This window comes from Rhincodon typus, chromosome 39 (assembly GCF_021869965.1).
Source record: "Rhincodon typus isolate 14 chromosome 39, sRhiTyp1.1, whole genome shotgun sequence".
Classification (NCBI taxonomy): domain Eukaryota; kingdom Metazoa; phylum Chordata; class Chondrichthyes; order Orectolobiformes; family Rhincodontidae; genus Rhincodon; species Rhincodon typus.
In genome coordinates, this window is record NC_063370.1 from 8,492,028 (window position 1) to 8,509,320 (window position 17,293).

The 17,293-nt window shown below is 48.8% G+C and overlaps 1 protein-coding gene across 1 annotated transcript in view; it reads right to left on the reverse strand.

Annotated features, from left to right (window-relative positions):
- Nucleotides 1–10,195, reverse strand: part of rab4b (RAB4B, member RAS oncogene family) — a 50,855-nt gene extending 40,660 nt beyond the window's left edge. The window contains exon 1 of the mRNA XM_048618222.1: nt 10,159–10,195. Coding sequence (XP_048474179.1) covers nt 10,159–10,195 — 37 coding nt within the window. The remainder of the gene's footprint in view (nt 1–10,158) is intronic.
- Between the last annotated feature and the right edge of the window lie 7,098 nt (nt 10,196–17,293).

A 17,293-nucleotide genomic window follows, 5' to 3' on the forward strand; every position in this document is an offset into this window, starting at 1 on the left:
TTCTGAACCTTCTCCAGCTTAATAGTATCCTTCCAGTAACAGGGTGACTAGAACTGGGCACAATATTCCAGAAGAGTCATGAGCCTGAAAGGTATACTAACATGCTTTAGTCTCTTAAAGGTGGACTGACATTATTATCTGTGAAACACAAAACAACACCTCTCTGCCTCTCAATCTCCTCCTTTAAGACACTCCTTAAGATCTACCTGGGATCCAGCTTCTAGACTCTATTAATTGTGTTTGCCCAAGTAAGGTGATGGGTTTTTAGGTCAGAGAAACATTGAGAGGCCTGGGGGTAGTGCAGGAAAATGGCATTGAGACAGAAGATCTGCTAAGATCTGGTGAAATGGCAGAGCAGATTGGAAGAATCAAATGGCCTCGCCTCCTGCCCCTAATTCCGACTAACTTCCAACCTTTCAGCTTTTGTTAACGCTCCAGTGAAGCCCCTCACTATGTTTTAATGCATCAAAAGACGTTATGTAAATGCAAGTGGCTGAGATTCTGTTCCTTCCTGACCACTCTGCCCCAGATGTGATTCCTATCTTCCAACAATCACTGCACCTCAAAGGCACTCGCCTACAGACACGAGAAGTAGCTGCACAATTAGGCCATTTAGCCCGTCGACTTTGCTACATCAATCAACAACTCTACTTTCTGCTTGTCTACCCCAATAACCCTTGACCTCCTGGTTGATCCAGAATCAGTTTCCCTGCCTTCCAAATGTCCCATGATACTTCCCAACCCCATCCACTGTTCTCTAGGGAGTGGAGTTCCAAAGATTCTATGATCCTCTGAGAGATAGAATTTCTCTCCAGCTCTGTCTTAAATGAAAGACCCATATAGAGCCACAGAGTCACAGAGCTGTACAGCATGGAAACAGACCCTTTGGTCCAACTCATCTGTGCCGACCAGATATCCTAAATTAATCTAGTCCCATTTGCCAGCATTTGGCCCATATCCCTCCAAACCCTTCCTATCCATGTACCCATCCAGATGCCTTTTAAATGTTGTCATTGTACCAGCCTCCACCACTTCCTCTGGCAGCTCATTCCATACACGCACCACCCTCTGTGTGAACAAGTTGCCCCTTACATCCCTTTTAAGTCTTTCCTCACCTTAAACCCATGCCCTCTGGTTTTCGACTCCCCCTACCCTGGGGAAAAGGCCTTGGCTATTCATCCTATCCATGCCCCTCATGATTTTATAACCCTCTGTAAGGTCATCCCTCAGTCTCCGACGCTCCAGGGAAAATAGCCCCAGCCTATTTAGCCTCTCCCTGTAGCTCAAACCCTCCAACCCTGGCAACATCCTTGTAAATCTTTTCTGAACCCTTTCAAGTTTCACAACATCTTCCCTGTAGCAGGGGAACGAGAACTGAACACAGTATTCCAAAAGTGGCCTCACCAATGTCCTGTACAGCCAGAACATGACCCCCCAACTCCTATACTCAATGCACTGACCAATAAAGGCAAGCGTAGCAAGCGCCTTCTTCACCATCCTGTCTTTAAACTGTGTCCCCTAGGGTTCCCACATCCCTCAAAAAGCACTTTGTGTGGCTACATAAATGAAAGTGCTTCTCCAACTTTGTTGGAGCCACAGCTGCCCCTCAACAGAGACACTCAGCCCTGTCAGACAGAATGAAAGCGTTGTTATTAAACTGTAACTCGAAGCGATTTTGATTAAGTTACAGGTTTATTTGGAAATCACGTCTGATGAGTGACGGTTGAAGGAGTGAGTGATTCAACAAACACCCAACAAGCTTGCCTCGATCTCATCGGTCTTAAAAAGAATAAACTTGAGTTTATATAAAATCTTTCTTAACTGCCGCACATTCTGTCAAAGCGCTTCAGGGCCAACGGTAGTGCGTTTGTTTTCCTGAAGCACTGCTGCCATTGCGGTGAAGGAAACAGAGCAGTGTAGTGCGCACAGCAAGATCCCACAGCCAGCAACGCAGTCACAACCACATAATCTGTAAATAGAGAAAAAAAACCAAAGGGAGAGGGTTCAGAAAGGGTTTACAAGGATGTTGCTAGGTTTGGAAGGTTTGAGCTACAGGAAGAGGCTGAATAGGCTGGGGCTATATTCCCTGGAGTGTCGGAGGCTGAGGGGTGACCTTATAGAAGTTTATAAAATCATGAGGGGCATGGATAGGGTGAATAACCAAGGTCTTTCTCCAGGGTAGGGGAATCCAAAACTAGAGGGTATGGGTTTAAGGTGAGGGGGGAAAGATTTAAAAGGGACCTGAGAGGCAACCTTTTTCACCCAGAGGGTGGTGCGTGTATGGAATGAGCTGCCAGAGGAAGTGGTGGAGGCTGGTACAATTACAACATTTAAAAGGTATCTGGATGGGTACATGGATAGGAAGGGTTTAGAGGGATATGGGCCAAATGCTGGCAAATGGGACTAGATTAATTTAGGATATCTGGTCGGCATGGATGAGTTGGACCAAAGGGTCTGTTTCCATGCTGTACAGCTCTATGACTTTATGAGTGTGGATGCTGGAAATCAGAAACAAAAGCAGAAATTGATGGAGAAATCCAGCAGGTCTGGCAGCATCTGTGAAGTGAAATCAGAGTTAACGTTCCAGTGACCCTTCTCCAGAACATTCCAAAGATACATTAACTTCACAGATGCTGCCAGCCCTGCTGAATTTCTTCAGCAATTTCTGTTTTTGTGACCACGTAATCCATGGAAATGTTGGCCAAGGATAAAACTGTAGCATAAGGCAGCTAGTACCTGAATGGCAGAACAGACATACAGTCATACAGCATGGAAACAGACCCTTTGGTCCAACTGATCCACATCGATCATGTTCCCAAACTAAATTAGTCCCATCTGCCTGCATTTGGCCCACTTCCTCCAAACCTTTCCTATTCATGAACTTATCCAAATGTCTTTTAAATATTGTAACTTTACCTGCATCCACTACTTCCTCTGGCAGTTCATTCCACACATGAACCACTCTCCGTGTAATAAAGTTGCCCCTCATGTCCTTTTTAAAACTTTCTCCTCTCATCTTAAAAATATGCCCCCTAGTTTTGAACACCCCTCACCCTCGGTTCTCCTTATCTATGCCCCTCATGATTTTATAAACCTCTATTAGGTCACCCCTCAATCTCTGACACTCCAGTGAAAAAAGTCCAGCCTATCCAGCCTCTTCCTATAACTCAAAGCCTCCATTCCCAGCAAAATCCTGGTAAATCTTTTCTGAATTCTCTCTAGTTTAATAATATCCTTCCTATAACCAGGCAGCCAGAACTGGACACAATGCTCCAGAAGAGGCCTCACCAATGTACAACCTCAACATGACATCCCTACTCTGATACTCAAAGGTCTGAACGACGAAGGCAAGTGTGCTAAATGCCTTCTTAACCACCCTGTCTATCTGTGATGCAAACTTCAAAGAATTATGCACCTGAACCCTTAGGTCCCTATGTTCTACAACACTCTACCATTAACTGTTTAAGTCCGGTCCTTGTTTGTTTTACCAAAATGCAATGCCTCGCATTTATCCAAATTAAACTCCATCTGCCACTCCTCAGCCCATTGACCCAAATGAACAAGACCTCTTAGATAACCTTCTTCAATGTCCACTAGACCATCAGTTTCGGTGTCATCCGCAAACTTACTCACTATGTCACCTAGTTACTCATACAAATCGTTAATTTAAACGATCACCAAAAGTGGACCTAGCACTGATACCTATGGAACACCATCGGATTAGCTCTGTCCCATTAGGAAAGCAGGCCAATAAAGGGGCCAATGTTTTATACCTCACTCACAGCCCCTGATGGTGCAGCGCTCTCTCAGTCATCCATGACACAACAACCTGGAGCAGGACCTGATCCGAAGAGTCTAGGCCCGAAACGTCAGCCTTCCTGCTCCTCTGATGCTGCTTGGCCTGCTGTGTTCATCCAGCTCTACACCTTGTTATCCCATAATGTTGCGACTCAGAGACCCGAGGGCTACCTGAAAAGCCATTAGCTGCTGTATTCTGACCCTGCTGCCTCATGCCTCATGGCACTTGGTAACAACACCCCCATCCCACGACAGCACAACTACCCCCATCCCTGTCCTCCGCCACCCACAACCCCCTTTCTCCTATTTCTCCCAGTGACTGTCAATTCCACCACTGCCTTTAGTAACTCCCCTACCACTGACCATTCATCTGACAATGCATGGGCTTAAGAATAATCCGCTAACTTTCTCTGGGGGAGCTAAAGGAAAGATGTTATTAAACTTGAAAGGGTTCAGAAAAGATTTACAAGGATGTTGCCAGGGTTGGAGGGTTTGAGCTACAGGGAGAGGCTGAATAGGCTGGGGCTGTATTCCCTGGAGCGTCAGATGCTGAGGGGTGACCTTATAGAGGTTTATAAAATCATGAGGGGCATGGATAGGGTGAATAGCCAAGGTCTTTTCCCCAGGGTAGGGGAGTCCAAAACTAAAGGGGCATAGGTTTAAGGTGAGAGGGGAAAGATTTAAAAGGTATCTAAGTGGCAACTTTTTCACACAGAGGGCGGTGTCTGTAGGGAGCGAGCTGCCAGAGGAAGTGGTGGAGGCTACAATTACAACATTTAAACGCATCGGGATGGGTACACAAATAGGAAGGGTTTAGAGGGATATGGGCCAAATGCCGGCAAATGGGACTAGATCAGATAGGGATGTCTGGTCGGCATGGACGAGTTGGACAGAAAGGTCTATTTCCATGACTCTATGACCCTACGACTCTACAACTGGGGCTGGACCATAAAAGCCACTGATGCCTACAACCAAAGAAGGAAATTTTCTTTTCAAAGTCACTGGCCCTCAGTACGTTTTCTGAACTCCTCAGTTTGCGTTGTTCTTGTTTGATCTTTGTGGTAACATTAATGTCTCTTTCTTCACCACCACAACAAGAGGTCAGGTCTGGATACAGTGCAAGAGAGTACATGAGATAGACTGCAGCGAGGGAACAAGGTCAGTATTTTAATATACGTCATGTTGTCTGTGCACGGGGTTCATCTCTAACTCATCTCACAAGGATACCAAACTTTGTAACCTTTTAGTGACAAGGCATAGCTGTTCCTCAAGGCTTTAAAGGCAGAAGGGGCGTGTGGAAAACTGTGAATTGGTGGTGGATTAGCCCATGACATTTAAGAAATTCCCCTCCTGCCTCAGTCCAGATTCAGTTACTGCTGCCAGGGATCTATCCTCGCTCCCCCCCACCACCTCTGCCAATTGGTTTCATCACCCTTGGAGAAACTATAGACTGGGGCATGCTCTGGACATAGAATGCGATGCCCCACACAGTTGGGCAGCCTGCTGCTGCTTGGTCTCTCAGCCCAAGCTCAGGCACAGGGGGGCTTGCCTCACTTCAGAGACTGGCAGACCTAATGGTGCCTGCTGTCCCAGTGCCCTGTCAGAGACACCACCCTTCAGATAAGGTGTTAAAGAGAGGCCTCATTTCCCCTCTGAGGTGATCATGGTAGGTTTGGAAGACTCCGGGGGGACTCATTTCGTACATGCTGACCTCATTTACGAGAAAAAAAAGACGGGTTTTCTGGACATTTTTTTCGCTTTATTCATTTGTCGAACATGGCCCTCACTGGCTGGGCCCAGCATTTATTGCCCGTCCCTAGTTGCCCCTTGAGAAGGTGGGGGTGAGCTGCCTTCCTGAACCGCTGCAGTCCACGTGCTGTGGGTTGACCCACAATGCCCTTAGGAAGGGAATTCCAGGATTTTGACCCAGCGACGCTGAAGGAACGGCGATATATTTCCAAATCAGGATGGTGAAGGACTCAGAGGGGACTTTGCAGGGGGGTGGTGTTCCCATATATCTGCTGCCCTTGTCCTTCTAGATGGGAGTGGGGGTGGGTTTGGAAGGTGTTGTTGAAGTTGGTGAGTTGCCAGTGCATCTTGGAGATGATACATATTGCTGCCACTGATCATTGATGGTGGAGGGAGTAAATGTTTGTGGATGTGGTGCCAATCCAATGGACGTTTCTGTCCTGGATGTTATCTCATTGCTCTTTGTGGGATCTTCCTATGTCTCAATTCGCTGCTGCATTCCCTAGAATCATATAATCTTCAGATTTTCTGAAGAAGTGTCTAGGCCCAAAACGTCAGCTTTCCTGCTGCTCTGATGCTGCTTGACCTGCTGTGTTCATCCAGCTCTACACTTTGTTAACTCAGATTCTCCAGCATCTGCAGTTCCTACGATCCCTAGAATCATATGATGGGTCTGCCACAAACGGAGGCCTTTCTGCCTGCAATACTGTGCCAACTTGTCTACAAGAGCAACTCAGCTAGTGCCCATACCATGCCCCCCCACACTACTTTTCTCTGCAACATTTTCTTTGTCTGTCTTTAAATAGATGCAGTTGAATCTTCCTGAATCACCCTCTCAGGGCTGCCTCCCAGATACAAACCACATATTAACGCTTTCCCTTATGTTACCATTTTAAATTGAATGTCCTCGCCCCTTATTTGTCTTTTTCCTCTCGTGGGATGTGGGCATCACTGGTCAGGCCAGCATTTGTTGCCCATCCCTAAATGCCCCTTGAACTGGATAACTTACTAGGGCCATCCCAGACGGCAGCGAAGAGTTAACCACATTGCCAAGGCTCAGGACTCACAATGTAGGCCAGGCCTGGGTAAAATTGGCAGATTTCCTTCTCTACAGGACATGAGTGAACCCAATGATTTTTTTTAAATTAACTCACAGGATGTAAGCATCTCTGGCTAGGGTAGCATTTATTGCCCATCCCTAATTGCCCAGAGGGCAGCTAAGAGTCAACCACATTGCTGTGGGTGTGGAGTCACATGTAGGCCCAGATATAGGTAAAGATGGCAGTTTCCTTCCCTGAAGGGCATTAGTGAACCTGATGACAAGGTTCATGGTCATTATTAGACTCTTAATTCCAGATGTTTTAAAAATTGAATTCAAAATGCCATTGTGGGATTCGAACCCTGGTCTCTGGAACATTACCTCAGTCTCTGGATTAATAGTCTAGTGATAATATCATTAGGCCATCACTTTACAGCAATCAATGATAGTTGTCATGGCCACCATCAGTGAGACTAGCCCCACCCTCTGGATTACCAGTTGAGTAGCAATAGTCACCATTGGGCTCTTGGTTTAGAGAGAGATGACTGGAGGTGAGTTTACTTCAGGGTTTGCACCTCAGGCAAAAAGAGGATCAAAGTGGGATTATCAAAGGAACGCCAGCTGGTGTGGGAACCAAGCCCATACTGTTAGTGTCACTCCGCATCACCATCCAGCCAACTGAGCTAACCGAGTATCCGCCAACCCAGTTACACACTACCACCTCGTCACCATCAGCCCTTCTCTTCCGGGGAACAGTTTCTCCACCTCCGCTCCATTGCTTCAAGAAGTGCCTCTGAGGTGCTTTAGGACCTCTCTGAGGCCGCGAAAGGCGCTACAGAAATGCAACTTTCCTCCTCCCGTTTTCCCTGGGAGCATGGGAGGACTGGGATCAGCGAGGGGAGTTCACCGCCGCAAGTTCTCAGTGCGGGGAGGAGTTGTGACACCCGAGGGTGGGGCCGGCTCCGACAGGAGCTCGGCTCAAGTGATAGTCAGCGTCTTCAGGAGAGAAAGGGACAGACACGCTGACTCAGGTAGAGGAACCGAGCAAAGAGCAGACAGTGTCAGTACTATAATCCAGCAGCTCAGAGTCTCATTAACATCATTATGTTAATCCTGTTGCCCCAGGAAAGCCATCATTTGACTTTGGTGCTGGCACCTTATTTCCTTCCAAAACACAGAGAATGATTATAATTAATGTCCCAGTGAAAGACAGGGTGTTAAAAAACAGTGTGATGAAAGTTACTGTCACATAAGCACAGCTCAGTCTCACAGCACAGCCAAAACTACTTCAACTCATTCTTCCTTATTTCGTAATTTGGGATGTATGGCAACCATTCTCTCCACTACACCTTCGTGTGTGACTTGCATTTACGTAGCACCCGTCTCACCAAGTCAAGATATCCCCCAACACTCTCGGGGCAAGGGTTCAAATCCCACAGTGGAAAATGGTTCAAATTTGGGTGACTGTATAACTATTATTGGGAAAATAATGTCTTTTAGGGAGGGAATTCTGCCAATCTTATCTGGGTGTACAAACAGGAAAGGTTCATGGGCCAAATACTGGCAGCTGGGACCAGGTTAATGTAGGATATCTGGTCAGCATGGACGAGTTGGACCGAAGGGTCTGTTTCTGTGCTGTTCATCTCTAGGGTTTGACTTAGATGTAACTCCAGACCCACAGTAAAGTGGTTGAACTCTTAACTGCAATTCGTAGAATCCCTACAGTGTGGAAGCAGGCCATTTGGCCCATCGAGTCCACACTGACCTTCTGAAGATCATCCCACCCAGACACACCCTCTTACCCTATCCCTGTAACCTTGCATTTCCCCATGGCTAACCGAGCTAGCCTGCACACCCCTGGACAATTTTCCACGGCCAATCCACCCTAATCTGCACATCTTTGGACTGTGGGATGAAACCGGAGCACCTGGAGAAAACCCACGCAGATACGGGGAGAATGTGCAAACACAGACAGTTGCCCGAGGGTGGAATCGAACCCGGGTCCCTGGCGCTGTGAGGCAGCAGTGCTAACCACTGACCACAATCAATAAAACATTGTTATTGTACGAGCTGGAGTGTGATGCTCTGTGCTAGTAACAATACAGAATACCCACAATAAGGAATGGGCCATTTTTCTATCACCTACTGTCACAGGGTCAAGAGTTGGGGTCTCCTGCTGTAACCCCTGCTCAGTCATAGAGTCATACAGCACGGAAATAGGCCCTTCGGTCCAACTAGACCATGCCAGCCATAATTCCAACCCTGGTTTGCAAACTCAAATTGGGTGCATTGCAGGAGGTTTCATCACATAATCTCCCCCTCCAACAACCCCCAACCCCATCCCCACCACCCTGCTGCACCAGGGGGCACTCTACCTGCTCTGCCTCAAAATATGGTGAATGGGACCAGATTAATTTATAATATCTGGTCAGCATGAAGCAGTTGGATTGCAGGGTCTGTTTCTGCACATCTCTTTGACTCTATCTCCATCAAACCTCTCCCACACTTTGATTTCTGTGCTGTTGTTCAGGACTCCTGTCCTCAGATATAAAACATTTCTCTCCATCTTCTCATACGTGAAGCTATTAGAGAGTCTATGAGATTGGTTCCAGGGACACCAGTGATGCAGTAGTAGAGAAGCTGGCTTCCTTGTAGAAGGGGATGTTGAATCGAGGGGTCCCATACCATGAGGGGGTCTGGGTGGATCGAACGGGGAAACCGCACACCCACCCCGCCTCCGAGGGCACCAGTTCAAGGCGATTGGCAAAAGAAACAACAGTGACACGAGGAACACAGCGAGCGATTACAATCTGGAATGCCTGACAGTGTAGTGGAGACAGATTTTGTCAAAGCTTCCAAAACAAAAAAATGAGATGGTTATCTGGGGAGAAATGATTTGCGGGGCTAGGGAGAATTGGTGGGAGGGGGGTTGTAGGTGGGTGGGGAATCTGTGGAGGGCCTAAGTGAGTTGCTCCTGCAGACAGCCAACCCTTGAGGGGATGGGCTGAATGGCCTTCTCCTGCAGTATAACTGGTCTATGGTTTGATCCTATGGTTTATCATGTTCATTTCTTTCAAGATCTCCAAACATCTGAATCATTCTAGCCCCTTATTTCAGGGTCCACATGCTGGTTTATCTAATCCCCTTGTTATCCCGGGATGAGAGAGAGAGAGCGGGACACCAGAGGGTAATGTGTGCAGTTCCAGTGACCCCATGAGAGCTTAGACAGTGGAGTTTATGGCTTCCATTGGCTGAAGCCATTTCTGGGAGAGTTTAAGGAGACAATTCACGATGATGCTGTGGAAGTGCTGCCTCGTCGGAGTCTCTAGTTGTAGTGTTTAAGCAGTGGCCCCGCCCAATCCGCAAACATGAGCCCATCCAAAACTTGGCTACCTGTACCTGAACTCACCTCGTCCTGCTCCCTGCCCTTGCCCATGAGCATGCCAACCTACACTGTCTTCCAGATTGACCCCACTCCCATTCCGAAATTCCCACCTCAAGCCCCTCGCAATCTCAATAGCCCTCCTTAATCGCTGCATTTGGTCCGAGAGCTGCTCATCTCTGGTTGTCACCGTTCCGGGGCCATCGGCTACGGAATTGCCGCTCCATCTTCGCGATGCTCCTCAGAGTCCAAGTGCCTCCCAATGTGTCAAATGGTGCCTCCTCACAGCTCGTGCGAAGCCTCTTCTGAGCTCACATTGTTGTTGTTGATGAAGTCTCGCCTGCCTCCACCAAAGGCCAGTGCCAGTGGAACGACCTGCATTTATGTAGCGCCTTTCGCGAGACGCTTAGGAGAGGTGCATTTTAGAATCAGAGAATCCCTACAGTGCGATTGGAGACTGTTCAGCCCTTCGAGTCTGCACCGATCCCCCACCCCGTCCCCCAATTTTGTTGCAAGATCATGGACTCATAGAGACGTACAGTGTGGAAACAGACCCTTCGGCCCAACTCGTCCATGCCAACCAGATATGCTGAATTAATCTAGTCCTATTGGCCAGCACTTTTTTTTTTTCCTTTATTCATTCACGGGATGAGGGCGTTGCTAGCTTGACTGCATTTATTGCCCCATCCCTAATTGCCCAGAGGGCAGTTCAGAGTCAACCACATTGCTATGGGTCTGGAGTCACATGTAGGTCCAGACCAGGTAAGGATGGTAGTTTCCCCCACTAAAGGACATTAGTGAACCAGATGGGTTTTTCCCCTCAACAATAAACAACAGATTCATGGTCATCGTTAGATTCTTAATTCCAGATATTTTTAATCAAATTCAAATTCTACCATCTGCCATGGTGGGATTCGAACCCAGGTCCCCAGAACATTGTTTCAGTCTCTGCATTAACAGCCCAGCGATATTACCACTAGGCCACTCGCCTCCCTCGAAACGTTTCCCATTCATGTACCCATCCGGTCGGCATTGACGGAGCCAGGTCGGCATTTGTGGGATCTCACTGTGTACAGGAGCTGGCGTACCCACTGGGAAGGGCCTTGGGACACTTCGAGGCTCTGTGGATAAATGAAGACTGGCTTATTTTCTTTCTCTGCCTACAGTGTGAGCCAGAGGTGAACAGATTCCCAGACTAGGGGAGACACGAGGGTGCCCTCTTGGACCAGGCGGCGCTGCCCATTTTGCCGAGACTGGTGTCAGCTCGGAGCGTGGTGAGTCAGCACACCGATAGGCGCACTGCTGAAGCTGCCTCACTCTTTGGCTCCCTGGGGCAGACTGGTGCACGCCACTTAATGAGCTGTGAGAGCTGAAGACACTCATTACCGTCTCTCAGTGAGATCTGTTTACCCAGAGACACGCAAAATCAGAGGTTATGGAGCACTGAGCAGCAACACTAGAAAAATCTGCCTCTTTGGCACCCTGTCAGCGGTAAACTCCCAGCCAAAAACCAGTCAAAATGAATCACCTTTTACATGAGGGAAGAAGAAGGGGAATTAAAATAAACACATTAACCCTTTCAGACCTCGGTTTAGGGACTGTGCAAACTGGATGCAACTTAGTTTCATCATTTGTTCATTGGGCAGTATTTATTGCCCATCCATAATTGCCCTGAGGGCAGCTAAGAATCAATCAGTTTGGAAGAGGAATTATCCTGAACTCTGTACACTCGCTCTGTCGCTCCCTCTGCATAGATGCCTCCAGACCTCAGGCAGCTAATAAGGAGCAGTGCTGCCAACGCTGCCCGTGCAAGACCCTGTGAATCCACTGGGAGGAAAGACCCACCAACTCCAACATCCTCGACCAGGCCAACATCCGCAGCATCGAGGCCCTGAACCCCTTCCCTCGACCGAATGTGATGGGCTGGGTACACCATCCGCGTGTCTGACACGAGACTCCCCGAGCAGTACCCCACCCCCAGCTCCGAAACAGCAGGCCAGCCCCAGGGGGACAGAGGAAGCGTTTCAGTGATCCCCCTCAAGGCCTCACTGGGGAAGTGCAACATTCCCACAGGCACCTGGGAATCACCGGCCCCCAAGACCGTCCAAAGTGGAGGAGGAGGAGCATCCAGGAAGGCATCAAGCTCCTCGAGACTCACCATCGGGAAAAAGCCAAAGCCAGGGGGGAAAACAGGGAAAGGGGCGTGCTGCCACACCAACCCCCCACCCACCCCCTTCCCGTGCCCACCTTCTGCCCCAAGCGTAACAGAGCCTGCAGTAGTACAGCCACCTACAGACGCACCCTGAGAGGGGAAGGGAGTCACCCTCATCTACAAGAGGCTGCCAATGCACGAATAATTAAGGAAGGCAAATGGGACATTATTGCTAAGGGAATGGAGTATTAAAGTAGGGAGGTTTTTGTTGCAACTGTACAAGGCATTAACGAGACCACGTCTGGAGTACTGCGTACAGTTTTATTCCCCTTACCTGAGGAAGGATGTAATTGCAATGGAGGCAGTGCAGAGAAAGTTCACCAGATTAACTCCAGAGATGAAAGGCTTGTCTGATGGTGAGACATTGAGCAGTTTAGGCCTGTACTCGCTAGAGTTTAGAAGAATGAGGGAAGATCTAATTGAGGTCTATTAGATGCTAAAGGCGATTGACAAGGTAGACGCAGAGAGGATGTTTTTGTCATGTGGGACAATCTAGAACGAGCGGTTATAGTTTTAGGATAAGGCTGGCAGGTTTAAAACAGAGATGAGGAGGAATTGCTTCTCTCACAGGGTCATAAATCTGTGGAATCAGAGAGTGGGGGATGTTGGGACACTGAATAAATTTAAGGAGGAGATAGAAAGAGATTTTTAATTAGCAATGGGTTGGAGACCGAGCAGGAAACACCTCACCGTCTCAAATGGATTTTCTGGGCGAAAGGGTTTCAGATTTAATGAGTGATGACTTATTGTCAATTGTACTCTACAATGAGCAACACAGTGAAATATAGTGAAAAGCTTCAACTGTCAAAGCTGAAAAAGAGCCCAGCTTTGTTCCACCGCGAGCCCTGAGTTGGCTTACCATCAGACCCACCAACGTTGGAGGTGCCCTTCTTCAGGCACTGCCTTTTCATCGCTGGGCCCACCTCGCTAACAGACTGCCGATGCTGGACCCACACTCAGCCCGCACCCTCTTCATGAAAAGATAATACAACACCACCCCCCCAAGTGGCCTTTTAGCATCATGTTGCCATGTTTCTCTCCAACAGAGAGTATTATGCCAAGCAGGCCCAATGAACGTGCAATCATGTTGTCAACTCACCCTAGAGTCAAGATGCACAACTCAAATTTATATAGCGCCTTTACGTTGACCCAGTCTCCCAAGGAGCTTCACAGGAGGGTAGTCAGACTGAATTTGACACCAAGACACATGAGGAGATCCTTCAGATGCACCAAGACATTGGTCAAAAAGGCTTTAACGAGGTTTGTAGAAGAGGAAAGCGAGGCAGAGAGGTTTACAGAGGGAATTCTGGATCTTGGGGAGCCAGGCAGCTGGAGGCCCTTCTGGAGATTCAACAGAGGCCAGAATCAGAGGCGTGCAGAGCTCTCAGACATTGTGGGCCTGTGGGGGGAGGTTTACAGATATGGCAATGGAATATCTGAACAGCAGAGTTGCAGGGACAGGTCAGGCAATGGCACTGCGTGAATTGTTTCTGAGGAGGGCTAGCACGGACACAATGGGTTGGATGGCCATCTACCATGCTGTAACCATTGTATGATTTTGTCAGACCATGGAGCCCAGAGAGCTGCCCCTGTTCTGGAGCCAGTCTGCCGGGGAAATGACTGTTTACAACCTGGGCGGAGGAGAGAGAGCACAACGAGTGTGATTTGGCAACTTAGTCAACCATACAAACTGGGACATCCTCAAATCGAATCAGAGATAGTAGGAACTGCAGATGCTGGAGAATCCGAGACAACAAGGTGCAGGGCTGGATGAACACAGCAGGCAAAGCAGCATCATAGGAGCAGAGAGGCTGACGTTTCGGGCCTAGACCCTTCATCAGAAAAGGGGGAGGGGAAGGGGGTTTTGAAATAAATAGGGAGAGAGTGGGAGGCGGATAGAAGAGGGATAGAGGAGAGGATAGGTGGAGAGGAAACAAACAGGTCGAAGAGGCGGGGATGGGGCCAGGAAAGGTGAGTGTAGGTAGGGAGTTAGGAAGGGGATAGGTCAGTCCAGGGAGGACGGACAGGTCAAGGGGGCGGGATGAGGTTGGTCGGTAGGAGATGGAGGTGCGGCTTGAGGTGGGAGGAGAGGATAGGTGGAGAGGAAACAAACAGGTCGAAGAGGCGGGGATGGAGCCAGGAAAGGTGAGTGTAGGTAGGGAGTTAGGAAGGGGATAGGTCAGTCCAGGGAGGACGGACAGGTCAAGGGGGCGGGATGAGGTTGGTCGGTAGGAGATGGAGGTGCGGCTTGAGGTGGGAGGAAGGGGGGATAGGTGGGAGGAAGAACAGGTTAGGGAGGCAGGGACGAGTTGGACTGGTTTTGGGATGCGGTGGGGGGGAGGGGAGATTTTGAAACTTGTGAAATCCACATTGATACCATTGGGCTGCAGGGTTCCCAAGCGGAATATGAGTTGCTGTTCCTGCAACCTTCGGGTGGCATCGTTGTGGCACTGCAGGAGGCCCAGGATGGACATGTCGTCTGAGGAATGGGAGGGGGAGTTGAAATGGTTCGCGACTGGGAGGTGCAGTTGTTTGTTGCGAACCGAGCGTAGGTGTTCTGCAAAGCGGTCCCCGAGTCTCCGCTTGGTTTCCCCGATGTAGAGGAAGCCACACCGGGTACAGCGGATGCAGTATACCACATTGGCAGATGTGCAGGTGAACATCTGCTTGATGTGGAAAGTCTTCTTGGGGCCTGGGATGGGGGTGAGGGAGGAGGTATGGGGGCAGGTGTAGCACTTCCTGCGATTGCAGGGAAAAGTGCCGGGTGTGGTGGAGCTGGAGGGGAGTGTGGAGCGGACAAGGGAGTCACGGAGAGAGTTGTCCCTCCGGAAAGCAGATAAAGGTGGGGAGGGAAAGATGTCTTTGGTGGTGGGGTCGGATTGCAGATGGCGGAAGTGTCGGAGGATGATGCGTTGGATCCGGAGGTTGGTGGGGTGGTACGTGAGGACGAGGGGGATTCTTTTTTGGTTTTTATTGCGTGGACGGGGTGTGAGGGATGAGGTGCGGGAGATGTGGGAGACACGGTTGAGGGCGTTCTCGACCACCGAGGAGGGGAAGTTACGGTCCTTGAAAAACGAGGACAACTGAGATGTACGGGAGTGGAATGCCTCATCCTGGGAGCAGATGCGGCGGAGGCGAAGGAATTGGGAATAGGGGATAGCATTTTTGCAGGAAGGTGGGTGGGAGGAGGAGTATTCTAGGTAGCTGTGGGAGTCGGTGGGCTTGAAATGAATATCATCCTCAAATCGACATTGTGTAGCAATGGGAATGACTGGATAATGATACTTGTCATGTTGTTACACATGTATCCCTGAGGAGCTTATTTAGAATGGCCCAGGTATTTGAATTGAGATGCATTTCCTCAGCCTTTCATTCAGACTGCACTCCTCCAGCCTGTTCTTGCAACAATAATGCTAAATTTCTACTGTTGGATCTGATTTAATTACTCAGCAGTGCTTGTTCAGTAATCCTAAGTGCGCTGATGGCTACATCAATGACCAAATTCAGATTATCAGTTCATGACATAGCTCCAAGAAAGTCATACACAGGCACACCAAACTCCAAAAACAAGACAAATATGGTCGAGCCTTGCTTGAGGAATGATTTCATTGGGAGGCAGTTCAGAGAAGGTTCACTAGGATGATCCCTGCTCTCGAGAGACTGCCTTATCAACAAAGGTTAAACTGGTTGGGACTCTACCCACTGGAATTTAGAAGGATGGGAGGTGATCTCATCGAGGATTCTTAAGGGATTTGACAGGGTAAATGCTGAGAGGGCATTCAGCTTCTCATCAGAAAGTCTAGAACCAGAGGGCATAGTCTCAGAGTAAAGGGGCACCCACTTAAGATTGAGTTGAGGAGGGATTCCTTCTCTCAGAGGGTTGAGAGTCTTTGGAACTCCTTGCCACAGAGAGCAGAGGGGGCAGAGTTATATTTAAGGCTGAGATAGAGAGATTCATGATCAGACGGGGAATCAAGGCTTACAGGGAAAGGGCGGGAGAAGAGGCATGAGGAACATCAAATTGGCCATGATCCTATTGAATGGTGAAGCAGGCTCGATGGGCCAAATGGCCGACTCCTGTTCCTATTTGTTACGGGTTTATGGTCTAAGCCTCGCTCCTATTTTGAATTATCTGTGAGTCTGGGGAACCGAGAATCCTCTGTTTCTTTTTCCATGGTGATACCTTAGCCAATCAGGGTCAAGGTGCCTATTAACTGGCACCCTTATCTCCTACAATATAAATGGTTGAAATTTGGCATTCTTGCATCTGTCCTGATGGGACCAAGACCAGCAAAATTTGAAATTCAGACCGTCTTGCGTGCATGGCAGCACAGTGGAGAGCAAATGCAGCCATGAAACAATGGGAAGTCCCTGTGCTTGCTTCACCGTACACATGTACCTATCCAGAACACTCTCGGTTCAGTACTGAGGGAAGGCAGCACTGGTGAAACACCAATATCACAGAGGCACATTGAACCGAGGCTCTGTCCACCTTCTGAGCTGACATAAAGAAACCCATGGCGCTAGTCCAATGCAGAGCAGTAAACCCTGGTTAAAATGTGTCCTCTGGCTATATCAACTGGTCCTCTCTTTTACTATTTGTTCACAGGATGCGGAGATTGGTGGCTAGGCCAGCATTTATTGTCTATCCCGAATTGTCCGAGAGAAGGTGGTGATGAGCTGCCTTCTCCACCTTCGGCAGTCCATGTGCTGCAGGGAGACACACAGTGCCCTTAGGGAGGGAGTTCCAACAGTTTGACCCAGCGACAGTGAAGGAACGGCGATATATTTCCCAGTCAGGATGGGGGCTCGGAGGGGAACTTGCAGGGGACGGTGTTCCCATGTATCTGCTGCCCCTTGTCCTTCTGGATGGAAGTGGTCAGGGGCCTGGAAGGTGCTGTCTGAGGGTCTGTGATGAATTTAAGTAGGTACAGCATGTGGATGGTGAAGGTGAAATACCAACACACACAAACAAACACAAGCACACACAGCCACAAAATCAATTAACAATCACACACACTCACACACACTCACACACACAAACACACACACTCACACACACTCACACACACACACACTCACACACACACACACTCACACACACACACTCACA